Source organism: Triturus cristatus, chromosome 10 (genome assembly GCF_964204655.1).
Source record: "Triturus cristatus chromosome 10, aTriCri1.1, whole genome shotgun sequence".
In the NCBI taxonomy this organism is placed as follows: Eukaryota; Metazoa; Chordata; class Amphibia; order Caudata; family Salamandridae; genus Triturus; species Triturus cristatus.
In genome coordinates, this window is record NC_140593.1 from 1,220,788,698 (window position 1) to 1,220,812,250 (window position 23,553).

The 23,553-nt window shown below is 55.3% G+C and overlaps 1 protein-coding gene across 3 annotated transcripts in view; it reads left to right on the forward strand.

Annotated features, from left to right (window-relative positions):
- The first annotated feature begins 1,675 nt into the window (after positions 1-1,675).
- Positions 1,676-23,553, forward strand: part of ARHGAP4 (Rho GTPase activating protein 4) — a 219,068-nt gene continuing 197,190 nt past the window's right edge. Inside the window, exon 1 of one of the 3 annotated variants that reach the window (XM_085629762.1) lies at positions 1,676-4,836. In XM_085629762.1, coding sequence (XP_085485888.1) covers positions 4,770-4,836 — 67 coding nt within the window. In that variant the 5' untranslated portion in view covers positions 1,676-4,769. The remainder of the gene's footprint in view (positions 4,837-23,553) is intronic. The other 2 variants (XM_085629764.1, XM_085629763.1) reach the window with 2 other exon arrangements.

Below are 23,553 nucleotides of genomic sequence, written 5' to 3' on the forward strand. Positions count from 1 at the left end.
TCAGAGAAAGATAACGTTTCCAGCAAAAATGTTATTCTTTTTTAGATCCATTTCACAGGGGAGCAAATAAACGAAAGGAGGAAAGAGAGGGTAATACCCGTTTCTTGAAGTCTCGGTTTTCATTAAGGAGCGAGATAGAATGAGAGGGAAGACTCGGAGGCTTAGAGGTCGTCACCGTGGCGTGTGCGTGCACAGCTTAATTTATGGGGACTTGGGGAGGCTGAAGAGTATTGCTTCCAGGCGCAGCCGTCTCCCTCGCTTAGAGTGAGGGGGCCCCTGGAGCGTGGGGGCCCCCGCACCACGGGGGCTGCATGCCCCTGGCAGCTGAGGCAGCTTCCCTTCCAGGGCACACACACAGCCCCACCAGAGTACTTCACAGGTCTTTAAGAGACCATTTGCATGATAACGAGGCTTTGTTGTATTTCACCTCTTAGCGCCCCAGCAGCTCCACTCTGACTATCGCTTGAATCCCCGGGCCCCCACAGAGCAGAGTCTGTGTTTGCTGACACTGTTAAACAAACACCGGTACGATGTCTGCAAGGTCCGCGGGCTGCCAAGAAAGGCTTGCCGGGCCGCTGGCGGCCCGCGGGCCGTACTATGAGTACCCCTCCTATAGACATAGGTCGGGCGCTGTTCTCAAACCCAATTGTGCTTGACTAGTGGGTGTTGGTTGCTCATGGCAGGCTGGGCCCTGAGGTTAATCCTTGATAAACACGACAACAAACTGTATGCAGCATGGGTTTGCAAACTGCACCAAGTTGGTGGAGGCTGACAATAAAGTCAATCATAACAAATAACACACCTTGAGATTCACTGATAAAATTACAGTTAAATACTGAGTTATGATTCTGACTCAAACTTACAAACCCACTGAAATTTTCCTGTTATGATTAATTACTTATACAATGCACACCATATTTCACGCCGCCCACAATGCTAAATACACCTCGTTGCCTGTAGCACTGGAACTTAAAAATGATTATCTAGAAAAAAGCAAAGAGAGTAGCGTGAGTATGGTGTATGTTGTCTAACCATAAGTGGTGAATGTCAGTAGTTGAACCATAACTGCACAGTGCAATATATATATATATATATATATATATACTTTCAGAGAGTGAGGTCAGCCCGCTCCTTAATTTTATGATTTCCTCTTTTAGCTGCATTTATTCTTAACAGAACATTACCTTTCTATTACATACAGGAAGGCTAAAACCTTAAATTAGTCCGTTCCAAAATGTCCGCGACGTTCTACGTACAATTTCTGTTGTATAAATCACGACGCTCCCTACCTGGAGGGGCGTCTACCTATCCCAAAATGTCCGCCGTGTTTACACGCTTACGCTTCTGTGTCCTCTTTCTATGTCTATGGCCTTGACCCTGTACAAAGCCCATTGCGAGGCGCGCTCTATCTGCAGAAAGCAGAGTCGCCCGAGGCAACAGCTTTCCGGGGAGCGGCGACATTGACGACGGACTGGCGGGGTGCCTGGGAGGGGAAGGAGGGGGGAGCTGGCAGCCCGTGCTGCTGCATGACTGCTGGGAGGAGAGCCAGACAGGCTCTGCGTGACTGCGGGGCTGGGCACTGGCAGTCTGCAGTGCTGTCGAGGAGCACCAGGCACGCGCCGAGGGAGTGCTTGGGAGCAGCATCAGCAGGCTGCATGACTGCTGAGGCGGGAGCACCGGCAGTCTGACTGCTGCTGGGGACTAGCAACAGAGACCCGGCACCGCGGAGGAGGCGCGCCGCCGCTTTATTACTGGGGAGAAGCGCTAGGCAAAAGACAATACTGCTGGAGAGAAACACTGCACAGAGTCTGCATTACTGCTGGGAGCTGCACCGTGACCAGATCTGCATTACTGCTGGGAGCTGCACCGTGACCAGATCTGCATTACTGCTGGGAGCTGCACCGTGACCAGATCTGCATTACTGCTGGGAGCTGCACCGTGACCAGATCTGCATTACTGCTGGGAGCTGCACCGTGACCAGATCTGCATTACTGCTGGGAGCTTCACCTGACCAGATCTGCGTTAGTGCTGGGAGCTGCACCGTGACCAGATCTGCATTAGTGCTGGGAGCTGCACCGTGACCAGATCTGCATTAGTGCTGGGAGCTGCACCGTGACCAGATCTGCACCGTGACCAGATCTGCATTAGTGCTGGGAGCTGCACCGTGACCAGATCTGCATTAGTGCTAAGAGCTGCACCGTGACCAGATCTGCATTAGTGCTGGGAGCTGCACCGTGACCAGATCTGCATTAGTGCTGGGAGCTGCACTGTGACCAGATCTGCATTACTGCTGGGAGCTTCACCTGACCAGATCTGCATTACTGCTGGAGAAGAGCACTACACAGTCTGTGTTACTGCTGGGAGCTGCACCCGTCAAGATCTGCATTACTGCTGGTGTGTTGCACCTGACAAGATCTGCATTACTGCTGGGGAGTTGCACCTGACAAGATCTCCATTACTGCTGGGAGCTGCACCTGACAAAATATATAGTACTGCTGGAGAGCTGCACCTGGCTGGATCTGCATGAATTCCAAGGAGATGCACAGAACAAAAGCTGCATTACTGCTAAGTAACTGCACCTGACAAGATCGGCATTACAACTGGGCAGCTGCACAGAAAGGATCTGCATTACTGCTAAGGAGTGACACTTTACAAGAGCTGCATTACTTGTTGGGGAACTGCCCTGACTAGATCTGCAGTACTACTGGGGAGCTGCACAAAATGTATCTGCATTACTGCTGAGGAGTTGCACCGAAAAGATCTACATTCTTGTCCGGTAGCTGCACCGGATACGATCTGCATTAGTACTGGGGAGCTGCACCTGACAGATTCTGCATTACTGCTAGGGAGCTGCACCGGACACGATCTGCATGACTGCTCGACAGAAGTCTGATACCCTGCATTACTGCTGAGGAGGAGTCCGATACCCTGTTTGACTGCTGAGAAGTATCCAGTGCTGTTGGAGAGGATCTCAACTCACACACTGCATTGCTGCTGTGGAGCTGCACCTGATAAGAACTGCATTTCTGCTGGGGAGGTGGAGTCAGCCAGCATGCATGACTGCTGAGGAAAAGTACCTAATACTACTGGGGAGGAGCACCCGACACATTCTGCAGTACTGTTGGAAAGGATCACCGGATCTCTGAATGACTGCTGGGGCAGGGTCACCTCAACGAGAGCCGTTCTGCACCAGCCTCGAGTGTGGCAGCATGCCCCCTTTACACACTCCCACTACGTAAATCATTTCACAGCCCTTGCACTCTGAACTGTTTCACCCTGCATATAATCCAGTCCCGGTCCCGTGCTTGCGGGCCCTAAATCCAGATAGTGTCCGTTTCTGCAGCATCTCTCCTCGGTTCTGTTACACTCCGCATTTTATCTTTCGGGCATCTCGCAGTGGCGAATCACACTCTTTCCTGCATACCGACCCCTTCCCCTCTGTATCCTGTTATTCCTGCTCACCCCCTGACTGCACATCTCACGCCTGCAGGACTGTACTCTAGAGCACCTCCGACACACGCCCCCTCTCCGCGCCACCGACTCCGTTTGTTCTCACACCCCGATCATCTCCCTCTCCGCGCACATCTCACCTCCTGTAACATCTCACCCTCTGCGCCTTCTCGCTGACTGCATCTGAGCGCCACATCACCTCTCCAGTCTCTCTCCATCACTTTCACCTCTGCGTCCCCCCAGTCTCCAGCACACTGAGGACACCCTCCAAATCTACTCCCCAAACTATTTCTGGTCCCTTAGTTCGGCCTCCTTTATCCACCCCTGCACGGGCTCACAGTCCACCCTCTGCCCCTGCAGCACATCTCGCCTCAGCCTAACCTGAGCCTCGCAGTGTGGTCTCTCCCTCTCGCGCAGTCATCCCTCCATCACCTCGCACACTCACAGTCCCTCCCCTCCGTCACCGCGCACCCTCACACCTCCATCACTTCCACCCCTCCGTCACCGCGCACCCTCACAGCCCCACCCCCTGCATTAAAACTACTGCTTTCACTCTCTGCGGCGTCTCTTCCCATCCTCCTCTCACGCTCTCTTCCTCTCAGCCCCCCCACACACAGTGTCACCCCTGCATCACCACGAACCGTCTTCCGACACTCCCTCCCTGCATTTCTCCAGCCTCACATCCTCTCCGCCCCTTCGACCTCACATCTCCCACTCCTCCGTCACCCACCCTCTGCCTCACCCCCCCAGCTGTCTCACCCCACCCTGCCTCACAGTCGTATCCCTCACCTGTCACGCGCCTGCACGCTCTCACCCTCCCTCACCCTCCACTCTCCCCTCATAGTCTCGCGTCCTTCCCATCGTATCTCTCACCCCCTGCCTCACCCCACCCTCATTTCACCACCCTCGCAGTGTCCCTCTGCTTCGTCCCTGCCCAGCCTCTCTCCCCCTTCCTTCGTCCGTCCCTGTGTCTCAGCCCACCCTCACACCCTGCATCACCCCCGCCCCCCGCAGACTGCCAGCGCCTGACCCCATTCACGCTGAAAGCTGGCAGTGTTTGCTGCATCTCGTGATTAACCCCTTCGTGCCCTCGCGCTGCCTGTCGGTGCTGCTGGGAGCCATGCCCGCCCTCCCCCGGAGCGGAATCCTCCCTCTGTCTTAAACATCTGCCCTTTGGGACTGCCCTTGTACTCGGCACCACTGCCCTGCACCTACCACCGGGGGGCAGGAGCACCCCGACGCCGGAGGAGCCCGCAGGGGTGCATTGAGCAGAGAGGAACTTTTCATTTGTGGAGTAAGGGGAGTTTAAAGGGCTGAGGATGACGTCCCACGGGAAGCTGCGGAAGGAGCGAGGGGTGCTGGCGGAGTACGAGAGCCAGGTCAAAGGTGAGCGCCCCCCCTGGGGGTAGGTGTGTGTGCGCGAGGCCTGCGGGAGGGGTGGGAGCTGTGGTGTCCGTGACGCGAAGTGGTACAAACATCATCATGCTGTTGGGTCTACACACCTCTCAGTGCACCCCCCTGCTGCCAGAGCAATGAGGCCTTCACAGCTCTCAGTGCACCCCCCCCCCCCCGCTGCCAGAACACTGAGGCCTTCAAGGATCTCAGTGCATCTCAAACCCCCTGCTGCCAGTGAACTGATGCCAACACCCCTCAGTGCATCTCAGCCCCCGCTAGAGCTCTGAGGCCTTATCACCTGTCAGTGCATCTCAAGCACCCTACTCTCGGTGACTGAGGCCGATACACCCCTCAGTGCATCTCAGCTCGCCCCTGCTAGAGCAGTGAGATCTACACAGCTCTCAGTGCATCTCAACCCCCTGCTGCTAGAGCAGTGAGGTCTACACACCTCTCTCAGTGCACCTCAACCCCCCAGCTGCCAGAGACTGAGGTCTACACAGCTCTGTCTGTGCACCCCAACCCCCCTGCTGCCAGAGACTGAGGTATACACAGCTCTGTCCGTGCACCCCAACCCCCCTGCTGCCACAGACTGAGGCCTTCACAGCTGTCAGTGCACCCCAACCCCCCGCTGCCAGAGACTGAGGTCTACACAGCTCTGTCCGTGCACCCCAACCCCCCTGCTGCCACAGACTGAGGTATACACAGCTCTGTCAGTGCACCCCAACCCCCCTGCTGCCACAGACTGAGGTATACACAGCTGTCAGTGCACCCCAACCCCCCGCTGCCAGAGACTGAGGTCTACACAGCTCTGTCTGTGCACCCCAGCCTCCCTGCTTCAAGAGAACTGAGGCCTACACCCCTCTGTGAGTGCATCTCGCCCCCCGCTGCCAGGGAACTAACTGACTCCTACATAGCTCTCTCAGTGCTGGCCATCCCAGAGAGCGCAGAGCACCACCCTTCTCGGGGTGGTCTTCTTCGCCCCCGGGTGGTCCTCAAGGAATCCTTGAGCTCAGCTTTGTCCTGTCAGCGATTGGCTGAAGTGAACTGAAGGGTTCTAGGTGCTGCTGAGAGGTGGGACCGGCCCGGTGTTCATCATGGTCAGCAGAGGTGGCACCAGCCTACACTCCAGATCTGATCCTACCTGGGGGCTCCCCTTCATTTGGGATCACAGCCCCTCTTTATAACCCCACCCATCCTCTGAATATGCCAAACACCTTTACATAAGTCAACCATCTCCACCTCTGCCAGTCCACCACCCTGCTAGAGCGGTTCACGTAGATTTAATGTCACGTTGCAGCGTGCTTTACCTGCTTGGAAGACTGGCCATGTTGAGGGGTGGGTAGGGTGTGCTGCCCTCTGCAGTGCTGTGACGGGGGAGCACAGAAGGTTGTGTGCCAGCCAGGAAGTCCGAAGACCACACTGAGTGCCAAGGACACTGAGGCGGGTAGCTCAGGCCTTGGTGAGTAGAATGTTGAGGTCCTGCTCAGATTGGGCAGGAGCAGACTTCTACCCGCTGTGGCAGGAGAGCGCGCCTGTACCCTCAGTGCACCATCTCCTTGGACTGAGCCATTATACCTTTACCCGCAGTTACTAAACAGTGAGAAAATATTTTTGGTTTAAACCTTTGTTTGACAACACTACACGGCAGAACTTCTCTGGTCCCGTTGCACCATGATGGTGATGCAAAGTGGTGAACTAGTGGCACGTGGGATGTGGTACTCGATATTTTTCTGTATGTTCATAAAGTAATTCATATAGGATGTCACAACTGCTTATAGAGCAGGTATTACTCAAAGGCACTATAGCAACCAACCCAACATTTCATACCGAGCCTTTGCTCCATAGGGTGAGTAGAGAACGTGAGCTCCTAAAATACCTGTTCCTCAACTTCCATGAGTGCAGGGGCCGAGAACATTCGAAGGGGTTCTAGCCCTTATCCTACCCGTCTGGTAGTGCGAGATCACCCCATAGTCTCTGGTTTTAGTAGGGCTCTTCTCACAAATCTTACTTGTGCCTGGATGTCCTCGCGGGTGATTGGCTGCCCTCTTCAAATCTGACTGGATTGATTGACTTGCAATAACTTCCGATCCACTCCCGCAAACCTTGTTGCATGGCGTTTTCCTGACTTCGTTTTTTGACCTCTGACGACAATAAGGGAGTTTTCTGTTTTTTAAAAAGCCTATAATTTGTTTGACATCTCCCAGTGGGCGCGGGGATGGTTTCCACAGGTACAAGAATGCAAAGGGCAGCCAACATTGAGCCTTTTAGATCTCGGCGAACAGGTTGCTCCGTCAGAACGGTGATGGATAGCCCATCTGCCGCAATATGATTCTATAGGGTATAATAGGATTTATATTTACGCAGACAGGAGACCCGCCCTCATTGGGAGGGGAGTTGGCCTCACGGCTAGGGCGGTCGACCTCGAATCTGGGGAACTGGGTTAGAGTCTCTGCAATGACGCTGAACATCCTGTGATTCTGGGCAAATCACTTAATCTCCCCGTGCCTAACATCAAAAATGAATGTGTCCTCATGTAACGCAACTGGTGCTATGTAAAGCGCTCTGATACCCGATTCGGGTCAAGTTTGCGCTATATAAATACAAAAGAAAAAAAATTGTGATGGAGTAACCAGTCCCCGAGATGTAGATCAGGCCCATAGCTCTCTTGCCTCCACCTGTCCACCATCAAAAACCTCTGCCACGTGTTTCATCTTTCTGTGCCGCCCCTTCTTCTGCCTTGCTTACTTCTTCAATAGCTTCCTCTCTAACGCCATAGCCCGCTCCACTTCCTCTTTCATATTGTGGTTTTAAATGCACCCAAGGCCTCGTTCCTTAGTTCCTCCCACCTCTTGTTTCTCTTTAAGTTCCTAACTGCCTCCATACTTCCTTTTCTTGGGTTCTTCTTAACACCCCAAGGTCAGTCGCAGTGCCAGTGCCCAAACTGCAAGGCCAGCTCCTCTCTGAACTGGAAAACCAGCAACCCTGGACCAGTTTTGCTCAATTTATGGCTGCATTGGGTGGGCCCAAACTAAGGTGGCGTGGTTTGCAAAATAACAAGGGGGGGTCGGGGGTGTGCGGGCCCGAGTAATTCCCAGTGGCTGAGATCAATTCAAGCATTCCACCCATCGCTGTTTTGTATACTTTGGAGTGTTGCCCTAAGTGGGGCGTGTACGCCCAGATGTGGGTCCCGTGCACACTGTGTCGCTGGAGGCAAGCAGTACCTGGCCGATGAACCCTAACTCGGGCAGAACCTGTCCGGGGTTGCTTGTGTTCTGGTTTGGCGAGGCCCTGGCCTGGTAGTTTGGGCCGGACTGTTCCCACTGCAGCTGGGTCAAGACTGATTTGCATATGCCTGGGTTCAAAGTGAGGTGGCACGGTGTGCAAAATAACGATGGGCTGGGATAGGGAACCAGGTGATCACCAGAGGCTGGGATTACTTCAAGCCATCACTTCTGTGTTTACTTTTATGTGGACATGTAGCAACATCTTACTCCGCATACTGTATAAATTCAAGGTTACCACTTTAGTTTACTCCCAGAGACTCATTTTTAAGGTGTTGAATGCCCCCCAGCGCCCCTTGAGGTGTGCCTTGGCACGCCTTTCATCCGTCGACAGAGGCTGCTTCGAAGCGGTTCCACATGTTTCGGTCTCCACATTTGTACCCTCTGGTAGAAACCAGGTGTTGGCCACAGCTTAGCTCCAACTTGTCCACCGCCGACTATGGTCGTCTTCTCTCACAGGCCCGCGGCGGCGGCCACCATACCTTGCATTTTTTAGCCGTGACTAGTCTCCGGTGAACCTGCGGCCTCCCTGGGGCCACTGTGGGCTCCTTCGGTGGCTGCTCTCGAGACCCCTTGTTGTGCAGCTCACGCGCATTTCTTCTCCCCACATTGGTAGCCGTGCGGACTCTGACCCCTCCTGTGGGGGCGTGAGGCACTGCACAGCAGGCACACGTGACCTGTGCTGTGCGGGCGTGAGGCACTGCACAGCAGGCACACGTGACCTGTGCTGTGCGGTGCAGCGTGGACAGGGCCCTTGGGGGACAGAAAGCTGAGATGGCAGAATGTTCTCAAATGATAGTCGAAAGTGACGACATTCACACGATGGAGGGATGTCCTTCTAGTTGTGAGGAGTGAAAGCGCGCACCCCTCTGGCGTCGGGGCACATATATTCTAATATATGCTCGTATTGCACAGTTTTGGTGTCTACAAGATAACATGCATTTTGCAGTAGGTTGCTGGGCTAGTTGCGGTGTCATTTTGAGTATTACCATGGTAATCGATGAGGTAGGTGGGACACAGTGACGTCATAGCTCTGTGACAATGACCCACACCTTGCAACAACACATAAACTATTCAGTTTTCCCTTAAGAAAGGTTCCCACGCTGCCCCATTGAGTGACGTGACTGAGGCCGCCTTGGTGACGTGTTTCCTGGCGCTGGGCCAGTGAGCAGTCAGTGCTCCAGAGCTGTCCTTCCAGTTCATACTCTGTGTGACCTCAGTGAGACAGCTCTCCACTCTCTTCTGCGCCTCACCCCAGTGAGACAGCTCTCCACTCCCTTTCTCTTCTGCGCCTCACCCCAGTGAGACAGCTCTCCACTCCCTTCTGCGCCTGACCCCAGTGAGACAGCTCTCCACTCCCTTCTGCGCCTGACCCCAGTGAGACAGCTCTCCACTCCCTTTCTCTTCTGCGCCTGACCCCAGTGAGACAGCTCTCCACTCCCTTCTCTTCTGCGCCTGACCCCAGTGAGACAGCTCTCCACTCCCTTCTCTTCTGCGCCTGACCCCAGTGAGACAGCTCTCCACTCCCTTCTCTTCTGCGCCTGACCCCAGTGAGACAGCTCTCCACTCCCTTCTGCGCCTGACCCCCAGTGAGACAGCTCTCCACTCCCTTTCTCTTCTGCGCCTGACCCCAGTGAGACAGCTCTCCACTCCCTTCTCTTCTGCGCCTGACCCCAGTGAGACCGCTCTCCACTCCCTTCTCTTCTGCGCCTGACCCCAGTGAGACAGCTCTCCACTCCCTTCTGCGCCTGACCCCAGTGAGACAGCTCTCCACTCCCTTCTCTTCTGCGCCTGACCCCAGCGAGACAGCTCTCCACTCCCTTCTCTTCTGCGCCTGACCCCAGTGAGACAGCTCTCCGCTCCCTTCTGCGACTGACCCCAGTGAGACAGCTCTCCACTCCCTTCTCTTCTGCGCCTGACCCCAGTGAGACAGCTCTCCACTCCCTTCTGCGCCTCACCCCAGTGAGACAGCTCTCCACTCCCTTCTCTTCTGCGCCTGACCCCAGTGAGACAGCTCTCCACTCCCTTCTCTTCTGCGCCTGACCCCAGTGAGGCAGGTCTCCACTCCCTTCTCTTCTGCGCCTGACCCCGGTGAGACAGCTCTCCACTCCCTTCTGTGCTCTGAGAAGCGTTTCTCGTAGTGTCTGTGATTTGACACCATCATGACTCCCTTGTTCCTGCCCCACACCTCTGTAGTGACCCCAGAGAGTCATTTGTATGGTAGGAGAAGGGGCCGCTGCATGGGCAGGAAGTACCAAGCGTGCCCATCGCGTACCCTGCCAGAGCGCTGGAAGGGGTCCTCGGTGCACATTGCTTTGGCATGACGCAGTCACCCCTGCCTATGAGACGCAATGCCCCTGCGATAGGAGCGCGCAGCCATGTTGGAAGAGGGAGACACAGACGTGTTACTGATTGAGTCCGGGGCACGCACGCCGAAATCCCTCTCGTGCATACACCTCTTTCTTGCTCCTACGCCCGCCATTTCCCTACACGAGCGGCGGGAGCACCCTTCCATTGCAGTATCTTTGCCCCCTTAAGTGTCTCTACACCCCTGAGGTACTCGCCTGTCTCTGGAACCCTCTCCCCACCCAGCCCCTCATGTGTGTTATCTCTCCCTTCCCTAGTGTGCACATACTCGCGCACAGGAGCCAGCAGGCCTTCTAGTCTGCTATGGCGGTGTATGTGAGTCCTCAGCGCCTCTGCCCAGCATGCCATGCCGCCCGCCTGTGGTTCACGGAGTGTACTGTTCACCAGTGCAAGCTTCCCTCCTGGCCTTCCCACCCATGGGCCATTTGGCTGCCAGGTTTTTTTCTTTTTCAGTACTCTGAGTTTCCATTTGCAGTTTTGTGGTGGCCTCCACGTGTGGTTTTCTGCTGTGAAATAGAAATGGATGTTGCATTTGCTCAGCACCTTGTGATATTTCCTTCCCCGTGCTCGCCACTCTCTCCCGCCGGCCTCAGTCCATGAAAGCATCGTTGGGTCCTTGCAGGATCTTGGCGCCCCCACATCTGACCGCAGCCGAGCTGGAAACCCCGAATGAAGCAGTGGAAATAGTTCGGTCCAAGAAATTCCTGGTTTGTTTCTTTACGTGAGGCACGTGCCCTCATGAAAGCACGCACCCTGCACTGTCCACCTGGGGTGCGCTCACGGTCTGCGGTGGACCAGTGTGGACGGCACACTATACCTCTCGAGTCTTCACCTACAAGACCCGCCGCGCGCACCTCCTGCGTCTCCCATCCGAGCTGTGCCCAGCGGTACCATCTGAGCACCAGCTGCCCCATCGGGGGGCACAGATATTCAGAACCAGCCTTAGAAACAGTGAGAACGCGTCACTGTGGCTGGAGGGGGGCGCTGGACCGGGCTCCCCCCGGAGTCCAAAGCCTGCTTCGGCTGTAGGGACTCCACTGCTGAGACAAGATCTTCTGTTGAACCAGGGGCCATCAGAAAATGTGCCATCTCTGCATGTGCTTGTTTGTCAAGTGATGGCTGGGCCGTATGACGTCATCCCGCCTCCATCATCCCTGTCGGAGACCTTACCAGTAAGGGGGAGCCCCCCTCCGAGGCCCTAACCGCAGTTAAATGCTCTTTTCTCTCAGAGATTGAGGCCACGCCCATCCAGCTTGGTGGGGGGGGGGGGGTACGGGTTTTCCCGGCAGTCCCAGACACCCCCAGATGGGTGTGTGAACCACTTGCAGGATGGGCCAGGAAATATAACGACTGTGACAATAAAAACCAAGAGTGGGACCACTGGCTGCACTCTGACCGCTGGTGACGGGAATCTGACCTCCTTCCAGGTGTGCTTGAACCCTGACAGATGCTTACGACCTTCTTCACAAAACTGTCTGCCTCTAAGCGCTGGGTACCATACAACTTCATGGTACAATGAATGAATGTAATGACTCTCATATGAAGGCGCTTGAGTTGCATGTTGGCGCTTGGTATTGCATCTCTCTATGTCTGAGGCCTTGAAGTGTGTTGGGGTTACCCGAGAGCCTGTCCTGGTACTTCTAGGCGCTCCTTTGCATTTCGAGTATAGGCCCGATGGCGGGTCTGCTGGGACCTCGTTCTGGGTGCTTAGAAGACTTGTTCTGTATACAGCGCCTGCAGCTTTCCTCTACACAGACTACGCGAAGGGCCTGCAGGTGACTCGCTGGACCACAGATCCGTCAAATGTGCCAGGGAACAGTGATGCTGGTAGCTGACTGTGGCACGTCATTTAATAAACATGGGAGGTGATATCTGACTTGGAAAATACCCGTATGCTCCGCCTAGATTTCTCCTCATAAGAACTGTTTCTCTGCTCCTGGTATCTGTGGAACACACGCGTCCGTCCTTCTGCAATGAAGAGGGCTCCAGAAATGCAACCAACCCGGATGTGAACAGTGTGGCTTTGACGGCTGTGGTGCATGGCTGGGCCTGCTGTGGTGCATGGCTGGGCCTGCTGTGGTGCATGGCTGGGCCTGCTGTGGTGCATGGCTGGGCCTGCTGTGGTGCATGGCTGGGCCTGCTGTGGTGCATGGCTGGGCCTGCTGTGGTGCATGGCTGGGCCTGCTGTGGTGCATGGCTGGGACGGCTGTGGTACATGGCTGGGACGGCTGTGGTACATGGCTGGGACGGCTGTGGTACATGGCTGGGACGGCTGTGGTACATGGCTGGGACGGCTGTGGTACATGGCTGGGACGGCTGTGGTACATGGCTGGGGCTGCTGAGGTGCCAAGCTGGGGCTGCTGAGGTGCCAAGCTAGGGCTGCTGAGGTGCCAAGCTAGGGCTGCTGAGGTGCCAAGCTAGGGCTGCTGAGGTGCCAAGCTAGGGCTGCTGAGGTGCCAAGCTAGGGCTGCTGAGGTACATGGCTAGGGCTGCTGAGGTACATGGCTAGGGCTGCTGAGGTACATGGCTAGGACTGCTGTGGTGCTAGGCTAGGACTGTTGAGGTGCTAGGCTAGGACTGTTGAGGTGCTAGGCTAGGACTGTTGAGGTGCTAGGCTAGGACTGTTGAGGTGCTAGGCTAGGACTGTTGAGGTGCTAGGCTAGGACTGTTGAGGTGCTAGGCTAGGACTGTTGAGGTGCTAGGCTAGGACTGTTGAGGTGCTAGGCTAGGACTGTTGAGGGGCTAGGCTAGGACTGCTGTGGGGCTAGGCTAGGACTGCTGTGGGGCTAGGCTAGGACTGCTGTGGGGCTAGGCTAGGACTGCTGTGGGGCTAGGCTAGGACTGCTGTGGGGCTAGGCTAGGGCTGCTGAGGTACATGGCTAGGGCTGCTGAGGTACATGGCTAGGGCTGCTGAGGTACATGGCTAGGACTGCTGTGGTGCTAGGCTAGGACTGTTGAGGTGCTAGGCTAGGACTGTTGAGGTGCTAGGCTAGGACTGTTGAGGTGCTAGGCTAGGACTGTTGAGGTGCTAGGCTAGGACTGTTGAGGTGCTAGGCTAGGACTGTTGAGGTGCTAGGCTAGGACTGTTGAGGTGCTAGGCTAGGACTGTTGAGGTGCTAGGCTAGGACTGTTGAGGTGCTAGGCTAGGACTGTTGAGGTGCTAGGCTAGGACTGTTGAGGGGCTAGGCTAGGACTGTTGAGGGGCTAGGCTAGGACTGCTGTGGGGCTAGGCTAGGACTGCTGTGGGGCTAGGCTAGGACTGCTGTGGGGCTAGGCTAGGACTGCTGTGGGGCTAGGCTAGGACTGCTGTGGGGCTAGGCTAGGACTGCTGTGGGGCTAGGCTAGGACTGCTGTGGGGCTAGGCTAGGACTGCTGTGGGGCTAGGCTAGGACTGCTGTGGGGCTAGGCTAGGACTGCTGTGGGGCTAGGCTAGGACTGCTGTGGGGCTAGGCTAGGACTGCTGTGGGGCTAGGCTAGGACTGCTGTGGGGCTAGGCTAGGACTGCTGTGGGGCTAGGCTAGGACTGCTGTGGGGCTAGGCTAGGACTGCTGTGGGGCTAGGCTAGGACTGCTGTGGGGCTAGGCTAGGACTGCTGTGGGGCTAGGCTAGGACTGCTGTGGGACTAAGCTAGGACTGCTGTGGGGCTAGGCTAGGACTGCTGTGGGGCTAGGCTAGGCTAGGACTGCTGTGGGGCTAGGCTAGGCTAGGACTGCTGTGGGGCTAGGCTAGGCTAGGACTGCTGTGGGGCTAGGCTAGGACTGCTGTGGGGCTAGGCTAGGCCTGCTGTGGGGCTAGGCTAGGCCTGCTGTGGGGCTAGGCTAGGCCTGCTGTGGGGCTAGGCTAGGCCTGCTGTGGGGCTAGGCTAGGCCTGCTGTGGGGCTAGGCTAGGCCTGCTGTGGGGCTAGGCTAGGACTGCTGTGGGGCTAGGCTAGGACTGCTGTGGGGCTAGGCTAGGACTGCTGTGGGACTAGGCTAGGACTGCTGTGGGACTAGGCTAGGACTGCTGTGGGACTAGGCTAGGACTGCTGTGGGACTAGGCTAGGACTGCTGTGGGACTAGGCTAGGACTGCTGTGGGACTAGGCTAGGACTGCTGTGGGACTAGGCTAGGACTGCTGTGGGACTAGGCTAGGACTGCTGTGGGACTAGGCTAGGACTGCTGTGGGACTAGGCTAGGACTGCTGTGGGACTAGGCTAGGACTGCTGTGGGACTAGGCTAGGACTGCTGTGGGACTAGGCTAGGACTGCTGTGGGACTAGGCTAGGACTGCTGTGGGACTAGGCTAGGACTGCTGTGGGACTAGGCTAGGACTGCTGTGGGACTAGGCTAGGACTGCTGTGGGACTAAGCTGGGACTGCTGTGAGACTAAGCTGGGACTAAGCTTGTCCGTTGCATCTCTGAAGTTCTCCTCTAGTTTCAGTTGGTGCCCGGTGCGAGGACCTGAGTCGGAAGAGGTGGGCCCAGTTCATGCGAGAGGCCAGGGTTGGAATGGGTGGATATACAGCATTCTCTAATAAGGTTGGCCCCTCGCCCCTTGTAAGATCTGTCAAGACACCATTATCCCAGCAGCGCAAATCTAGGCCAGGACTCTTCCTGCGAAGGGCATTTGGTGTTAAGAGCTTCTGTTCAAGAAGCTACACAGTGTGTTTGTGGTGAGGTGGAACGAATCCAATGAATGGGGTTAAAGGTTACCGACTTGTGCAGTTCACCGCGCCTCCTTCCTTTCCTTTTGAGCTACGAGGCGCTTTGAGCCTTTCATTTGAGGTGAGTTGTTGCTCCATGCCAGCTAGATGTGTGTGTGTGTGTATTCTGTATTGTTTACCCTTTTAGGAGGCAGGGTGTGTTGAATATTAGGGTGCGCGTCATAGATTTGATGTCGGAAGCAAGAAGCCCTAGGATTGGGCGCCCCTCTCACGGGAGATGCCGGAAGGGATGCTTCGCTGCGCCGAGAGGCGCCCGGTGGAGTCTGGAAGGCGCATGTTGGCTTGCTGTGGTAGATTGCCTAAGGTAAAAAAAAAAAAAAAATCCCAAATAGACGAAATTGGGAAATTTAGCATTACGCAGTTTTGCCGAAGCTTTTTTTATCTGAGGGTGCACCTTGCCTAGACCTTGGACGGTTTTGGCCGAGAGATATTTCTTGCTTCAGACAGTCTCCTGCAGGCATCTTGTAAGATTTGTTTTTACTCAGGTAAAAAACGTGATGCGTGATACCGTCAGCGTACACCTTACTACACTGCTACTACAGACCCCAGAGGCAGGCTACTGCGCCATGGGCTAGGCTACTGCGCCATTGAGCCAGGCTACTGCGCCTTTGAGCCCTTGGGGCTCCGGTTGGCGTTGCCATCGAGCCAGGAGTAGGCCGCTGATGGTTCTTCCACCAGCCCAGGAGTTAGAGACTGCGTTGCCCTCAATACCAGGAGTGCTTGAGGGATGCTGTTGCCATTAGGACCCGGACCCCCTATGTTGATCACCGCCCGCTCCCAAGTTACCCACAAACACTCTAATACTTTTCAAGTGTGGGTATAAAAGGCCATGTTTAATATTACATAACACTCATAAACATGACAAATTAATGGTGCATATTCATAACATATATCACATATTTTCAAATTTACTATTGGCCATTTTAATATCAACAATCGAATCGTAGTCGTATCAGACATTTTTCTATTACTTGTCCCAGCACCGAGGGGCCCCCTGGTTCGGCTCTCCCAGATAGAGAAACCACGCAAGGCGCGACCCACCTGCGTCCTTGAGAGGTAGGCCCCAGCCCTCTGCACCTTGTCCGCCATTACCTGGCCCTTTCCTGCTGGGCGAATGTTCAAGTATGCAACCATCCTAGTCACCGGGCATACCGGAGACCCGGGTGCGGGGTTAAGCCGAATGGAGCACCCCTTTCCTAAAGGATCTGTTTTGGACTTCCGCAGGACCACTACTAGGGCTCCCTGCACTGATACCGTGTCCCGTCATTGTAACCCTCCAGATTGGTCAGACTTGGAAGACCCCACTAACTCCCCTAGGCGGAAAGCCCCGTAAAAGGCTAAGGAGAAGGAGGCCCCAAATAAAGTGCTCTCATACTCTGAGCAGCCTACTGCTCGCAGGGTCCTTATTATCCATCCCGAGCTGCTAACATCCAGTGGCCGTCTATGGTCCTTTTTAACCCCTTCGAGTCTGGCCCAACCAGCGAGCGCTTTCCTGACCTAAAAAGTTGCCCCGGGGCCGCGTTCACCTGCCACTTTTGCAAAGAACCCCACCGCCGCAATGTGTGCCCTGGCGTACGAAGCTGGCCTGCCCTGCTTCCGTAAGACCTGTAAGAAGCTGCATATGGTTTCTGGACTAAATAGGACTCCCTGCCCCGCGCGCTGCACAATCAGTCTATATGTCTTGAAATGCTGCTGGTAAGTCCTGCGGGTGCGCTCGCTCAATGATGCCCCTACCAGCCCTGCTAAGGCGGGGCACCAATCCTCCACAGAAATGTCGGGAACACTGTCATCTGTTCTTCTGCCTGTGGGTGGAATCTCCGGAAATCCTGTAACTTGGAGCGAGATAAAGCGTCAGCAGCCTGATTCTCAACACCTGGTATATGCGCAGCCCTAAACAGCAAATTCAATTTTAAGCACGCTAACACTAAGTGTTTCAACAGTCTTAGCACGTGTTTACATGTCGCCCCCTGTCTGTTAATGGCCTCCACCACTGCCATATTATCGGACCGAAAAACGACTGATTTGTTTTCAAAGAATTGCGCCCAGACCGTTACCGCCACTACAATAGGAAAAATCTCTAAAAAGGCAATGTTTTTGGTTAGGCCACTCTCATGCCATGATGCAGGCCAATCCTCTCTACACCAATGAGGCCCCAACACGGCTCCAAAACCCACACTCCCAGCTGAGTCTGTGAGTAAACCCAGCTCTTTGCTGGAAATGATCGGTGCTGGCCACACCACTTTACCGTTGAACTCACTCAAGAAGCTGCGCCAAACCTTTAGGTCTTCCCTCACCTCTGCCTGCAGTCGCACATGATGGTGCTTCTGTGTCAAACCGGACATTGCCCTCGCTATTGATCTTGAGAAGGGGCGCCCCATCGGGTTGATGCGTAATGCAAAATTCAGCTGCCCCACTAGCACCTGAAGCTGCTGCAATGTCACTTTTTTACCAGCCAGGGCTGCATTTATTGCTCCCGAAAAAGCCTGAACCTTGTCTAGCGGCAATCTGCATTCCCCCATCACTGTGTCTATCTCGATGCCAAGGAAGGACATGCACCTAGCAGGGCCTACAGTCTTACCAGGGGCCAATGGCACCCCCAATTCCTGCAACATCTCCACTAGTTCTCCCAGTGCCTGGTCACATTCGTCCGATGACGAGGGACCTATGACCATGAAGTCATCCAAATAGTGCACAATGTCCTTGTGACCAGTCCTAACCGTAAAGAGCCATTGAAGCATGAAGCTGAACATCTCAAAATGCCTGCATGACACTGCGCAACCCATTGGCATACATTTATCGTAGTAAAACTGGTGCTCAAGCTGAAATCCTAGCAAATGATAGTCGTCAGGGTGAACAGGCATGAGCCGGAAGGCTGACTCAATGTCTGTTTTTGCCATGAAGGCGTTGGGCCCTAAATCACGGAGCTTCTGTAATGCCGCATCAAAAGAAGAATAAGTCACTGGGCACAGTGACGGATCTATGGCGTCATTCACTGATGCCCCCCTTGGTGCTGAAAAGTTATGAATCGTCCTGAACTGGCCGGGCTCCTTTTTGGGGACCACTCCCAGCGGTGAACAAACGTAACCTGGCGATGGGGGTGCGGGGAATGGGCCTGTTATCCGCCCCAGCACCCTTTCCTTATTGACTTTCTGAGACACCACTGAAGCATGCATGCATGCTGACACTAAATTTTTACAATATGCTACTGGGGGCACCCCTTGAGCCGGAATGCGAACACCCGTGGAAAAACCTTGGATTTTTTTTGTTACACTTAAATTCGGGGTGAGAAGAATGGCCGCAGAATGCACATGCGTGTTTAAATTTACATGCTCCTGGTGGCCATGTACACACTTTTCTATTAAAGGCCCAACACGTCCCTTTTTTCTCGCCTGCCCCTCCCTGTGAAGTCCGAAAGGGCTGCTTCATTGGTGCCTCATTGTTTATACTTTCCAACAATACATTGACTTCAGTTTGATCGCAATCCATGTCGGGGTCCTCAACCTTTGCCCATCTGAAATCCCTATCATAGTCCATCCACGCAGTCCCCCGTATGTTGTATGAGCCTTCAGGATTTTGTTAGTATAACATATCAATGGGACAGCCAACTCGGGCTTCCTTTCTAACATCACTGAAGCAAAAACATTAAAACCGAGCTGCCAATTTGTGTTAGGAGACCCAGGGTGGAAGAGACTATCTCTGAAAGATCCTTCTTTACCCCCCTTTTCTTTGGGCTCAGCTTCCCGTCTTTTTGGTCTAATCAACGAATACATATCAATAAATTCCCCCTTCCAGATCTTCTCCCTCATGTCTTGTCAAACGTGTGCCGCCAATTTACTGCGTTTGGATAACACTGTATCCTGACCCCCAATTGCTGTTAACTTGCTCTCTGTAGTTTTAACAGTATTATCTACCGCCTTATCTTTTGCGTTGTCTGTGGTTGCCTCCGATTGGGCGGGGGCCGCTTGACCCACCGCCGGGGCAGCCACACTCACTGCCTTGCTCTGCGCTTTCCCTAAGATCGCCACCTGTTTATTAATTTCTTGGAGGGCAGTCTCGGCGGCCGACTGTGGTACCCATGGAGCTACTGGTGTGCTATCGGCCTTGTTTGGCGCTGCCGGGGCTGCTAACTGAGCCAGTAATGTAGCCACGGACGCCAAAATACTAGCTGTGGAATGTGTGTCTCCCCCTGGCTGTTCTGTGGGTTGGCCAGTAACTGCTACCGGCAGCGCCCCCCCCTGTTCCTTCTGGGGCGCATGTATAATTACTAGTGGTTCTGTTGGTACTGCAGGACACTCCGGACTAGGTGCCGGCGCTAAGGCTTTCAATGCACCCCTGATTTCTGCCAGTATTGTCCCCACCTCATCCCGCTCACCACTCTTTGGACATGGTTGCACTGGTACGAGTGGGGGTGGTGGTAGGGGAGTCTCTGGCTGTGGGGGCGGCCGCTCTGGTTCGGCAGCCCCTTGTCCTTTCTTATTATTCTTGTTCTGCCTGGTGGCCTTGAGGCTCTTCCCTTTTCCTTTCCCTGTCTGTGTCCTGGGCCTCTTCTCTAACCTCATCGCTGCTTATGACTGAGTGGTTCCGTCATGCGTGTCGGTCGCGCTGTGCGCATGACGGAACCGCTCCGTCACGACCCCGCCCGCGCACGAACCCTTCAGCACAGCGCGGTAATCCGCGCCGCGCTGAAGGGGTTAATGGAGGGAAAGCTGCCCTGGGAGGGACCTTGGATCTGCGCGGGCGCTCTACCACATCCGTGTCTGGGACCGGCTCTGGGTCTTGGCCCCTGTCCGGTTCCGGCTCCTGGTCTCCCAGCTCATCCTCACTATTCTCGTTGTCCCCCAATTTTGCTAATAAAAGCTTCAAGAGCTGTGCCAGCTCGGGGTCAACGCCCCCTTTGCGCTTCTTATTGAGCTCTTTTGCCGGCATCCTCCCCCTTGATTGCTGCCAACACCCTTAGTTGCTGCCAACACCCTTAGTTCCTGGTAATTCCCTCTTGCTAAATGCGCGCGCTGCCCTGCGGTCACAAAATTGATGATCCCCACTTCGTACTCTCTGTTACTATTTTCCTTAACAGTTCCTTTAACTGTCCCAGTATTACCCTTAAATGCCGCGCGCCGCTCCTCTTTCAGCGTGACTCAAGCGATCCGCCAATCCGATCACCAAGTGAGGAGCTTACATTCCAGGCCCGCTATGCATGCGCTCGCTACGCACTCACTATTGCCGTGCGCGCTGATAAACCCTGCGCGCCCAACTGTTTTCAAGGCGGGAAATCCAAATTCCTAGCTAGTTTGCTAACGAGGGCAAGATTTATTAGGGCTCGCCTAGGAGTACGTAATCGCCACTACTTTGTTAAATTATTCCGTGCCTCCCCTAGCCCGCCGATACCCTCTACGTGGCAGGAAAGACGGTTTGAGTCCCCGAGCAGTCCCCCAGGCAGCCCCCGAGGGCTGGCCGCGCTCCCCTATCTTAAATTCCTGGGAGAAACCTCACTCGCTCACCCCGCGGAGGCTGCCCAAAAGACCCGCCCGAACCCCGACACCTTACCTCCGTCCACACGGGGACCAGCCTAAGTACTCTAGCACAACACGGCCCGACTATCTCGGATGGCGACACGATGCCCAGCTGCAAGTAATCCCGTCCTCGTCGATAATGCTGCCGCTCCTCCAGAAATGGCGTCGGGACGAACTGCCGAGTTAGCATCACAGCAACGTTCCTGGGACCCGGCACGGAAAGAAGAGGGCCACCCCAGTGATACCGAGGCCTAAATAGGCCATGGCTCCTCCCCCTGTCCCGCGCCGAGCCCCAGGGCGGAACTGCGTCATGGCTGTGCCCCGGAAGCAATTACTCTTGACCAGTGGGCGTGACGGGGATCCCGGGGGCCGGGCCCTAAAGGCGCGCTTCTTTAACTCTCGCGCTTCTCCATAGGCTTCGGAGTAGGTTGCTGGTAGGTTGAGGCCAGGGGTTGGTTAGAGTTGTCGTCGCCATTATTGCCAGGGGTTGGTTAGAGGTGGCGTCGCCATTGAAGCCAGGGGTTGGTTAGAGGTGGCGTCGCCATTGAAGCCAGGGGTTGGTTAGAGGTGGCATCGCCATTGAAGCCAGGGGTTGGTTAGAGGTGGCATCGCCATTGAAGCCAGGGCTTGATTAGAGGTGGCATCGCCATTGAGGCAAGGGGTTGGTTAGAGGTGGCATCGCCATTGAGGCAAGGGGTTGGTTAGAGGTGGCATCGCCATTATCCCTGGAGTAGGTTACTGACGGCGCTGCCATCAAGTCCTGAGAGGCTATTCCTGCATTGCCATCCAGCCCCATGGCGTTGCAGTGAGCCCTGGAATAAGCTGTTGATTGCGTTGTCTCAAGCCTAAGGGTATGCTGCTGATCTCATTACATCAAGGCACGGGGTTGATGAGACCGCATTGCTATCGAGCCCCGGAGTAGGTTGCTGCCTGCGTTGCCATCGAGATCAGGAGTTGATTAGATACTGTGTTGCGACCTAGTGCAAGAGAAGGTTGCTGTTTTCATTGCCATCAAGCCGTGGCGTATGCTGCTGATGGTGTTGCCATTGAGAACATGGCTCAGTTGGAGACGACGACATTGCCATCACATTCCAAGAAGGCTGCTGACTGCATTGCCATCGAGCCTGAGAGATGGTTGTGGATGGAATTGCCATCAAGTCCTATGTGAGCTGCTGATGGTGTTGCCATCAAGACCAGGAGGTGGTGTGAGCTGGCGTTGCCACCAGTCCTGGAGTAGGTTGAGGATGTCATTGCCATCGAGACCTGGAGTAGGTGGAGGATGTCATTGCCATCGAGACCTGGAGTAGGTTGAGGATGGCATTGCCATCGAGACCTGGAGTAGGTTGAGGATGGCATTGCCATCGAGACCTGGAGTAGGTTGAGGATGGCATTGCCATCGAGACCTGGAGTAGGTTGAGGATGGCATTGCCATCGAGACCTGGAGTAGGTTGAGGATGGCATTGCCATCGAGACCTGGAGTGGGTTGCAAGTATTGTTGCCAATGAGCTGTAGAGTAGACTTCAGACAGTGTTCCACCAAGCCACAGAGCAGGCTGCTAATGCCATTGGTACTGAGACATGGGGTTGGAGGTGTTGCATTTGAGGCATGGAGTAGGCTGGGACCTGGGGTAGGAGGTGTTGCCCTGGAGCAATGGAGTAGGTTGAAACCTGTGGTAGGAGGTGTTGCCATCCAGGCATGGAGTAGGTAAAGACCTGTGGTAGGAAGGATTGCCCTGGAGGCATGGAGTAGGCGGAGACCTGGGGTAGGAGGTGTTGCCCTGGAGGCGTGGAGTAGGCTGAGACCTTGGGTAGGTGGTGTTGCGGTGGCGGCATGGAGTAGGCTGGGACCTGGGGTAGGAGGTGTTGCCCGGAGGCGTGGAGTAGGCTGTGACCTGGGGTAGGAAGTGTTGCCCTGGAGGCGTGGAGTAGGCTGTGACCTGGGGTAGGAGGTGTTGCCGTGGCGGCATGGAGTAGGCTCAGACCTGGGGTAGGAGGTGTTGCCGTGGCGGCATGGAGTAGGCTGAGACCTGGGGTAGGAGCTGTTGCCGAGGAGGCATGGAGTAGGCTGAGACCTGGGGTAGGTGGTGTTGCCGTGGAGACGTGGAGTAGGCCGAGACCTGGGATAGGAGGTGTAGCCTTGAAGGCATGGAGTAGGCTGAGAACTGGGGTAGGAGATGTTGACGAGGAGGCATGGAGTAGGCTGAGACCTGGGGTAGGAGGTGTTACCTTGGAGGCATGGAGTAGGCTGGGACCTGGGGTAGGAAGTGTTGCCCTGGAGGCGTGGAGTAGGCTGTGACCTGGGGTAGGAGGTGTTGCCGTGGCGGCATGGAGTAGGCTGAGACCTGGGGTAGGAGCTGTTGCCGAGGAGGCATGGAGTAGGCTGAGACCTGGGGTAGGTGGTGTTGCCGTGGAGACGTGGAGTAGGCCGAGACCTGGGGTAGGAGGTGTAGCCTTGAAGGCATGGAGTAGGCTGAGACCTGGGGTAGGAGATGTTGACGAGGAGGCATGGAGTAGGCTGAGACCTGGGGTAGGTGGTGTTGCCTTGGAGACGTGGAGTAGGCCGAGACCTGGGGTAGGTGGTGTTGCCTTGGAGACGTGGAGTAGGCCGAGACCTGGGGTAGGTGGTGTTGCCTTGGAGACGTGGAGTAGGCTGAGACCTGTGGTAGGAGGTGTTGCCGTGGCAGCATGGAGTAGGCTGGGACCTGAGGTAGGAGGTGTTGACGAGGAGGCATGGAGTAGGCCGAGACCTGGGGTAGGTGGTGTTGCCCTGGAGGCGTGGAGTAGGCTGAGACCTGGGGTAGGTAGTGTTGCCGAGGAGGCATGGAGTAGGCCGAGACCTGGGGTAGGAGG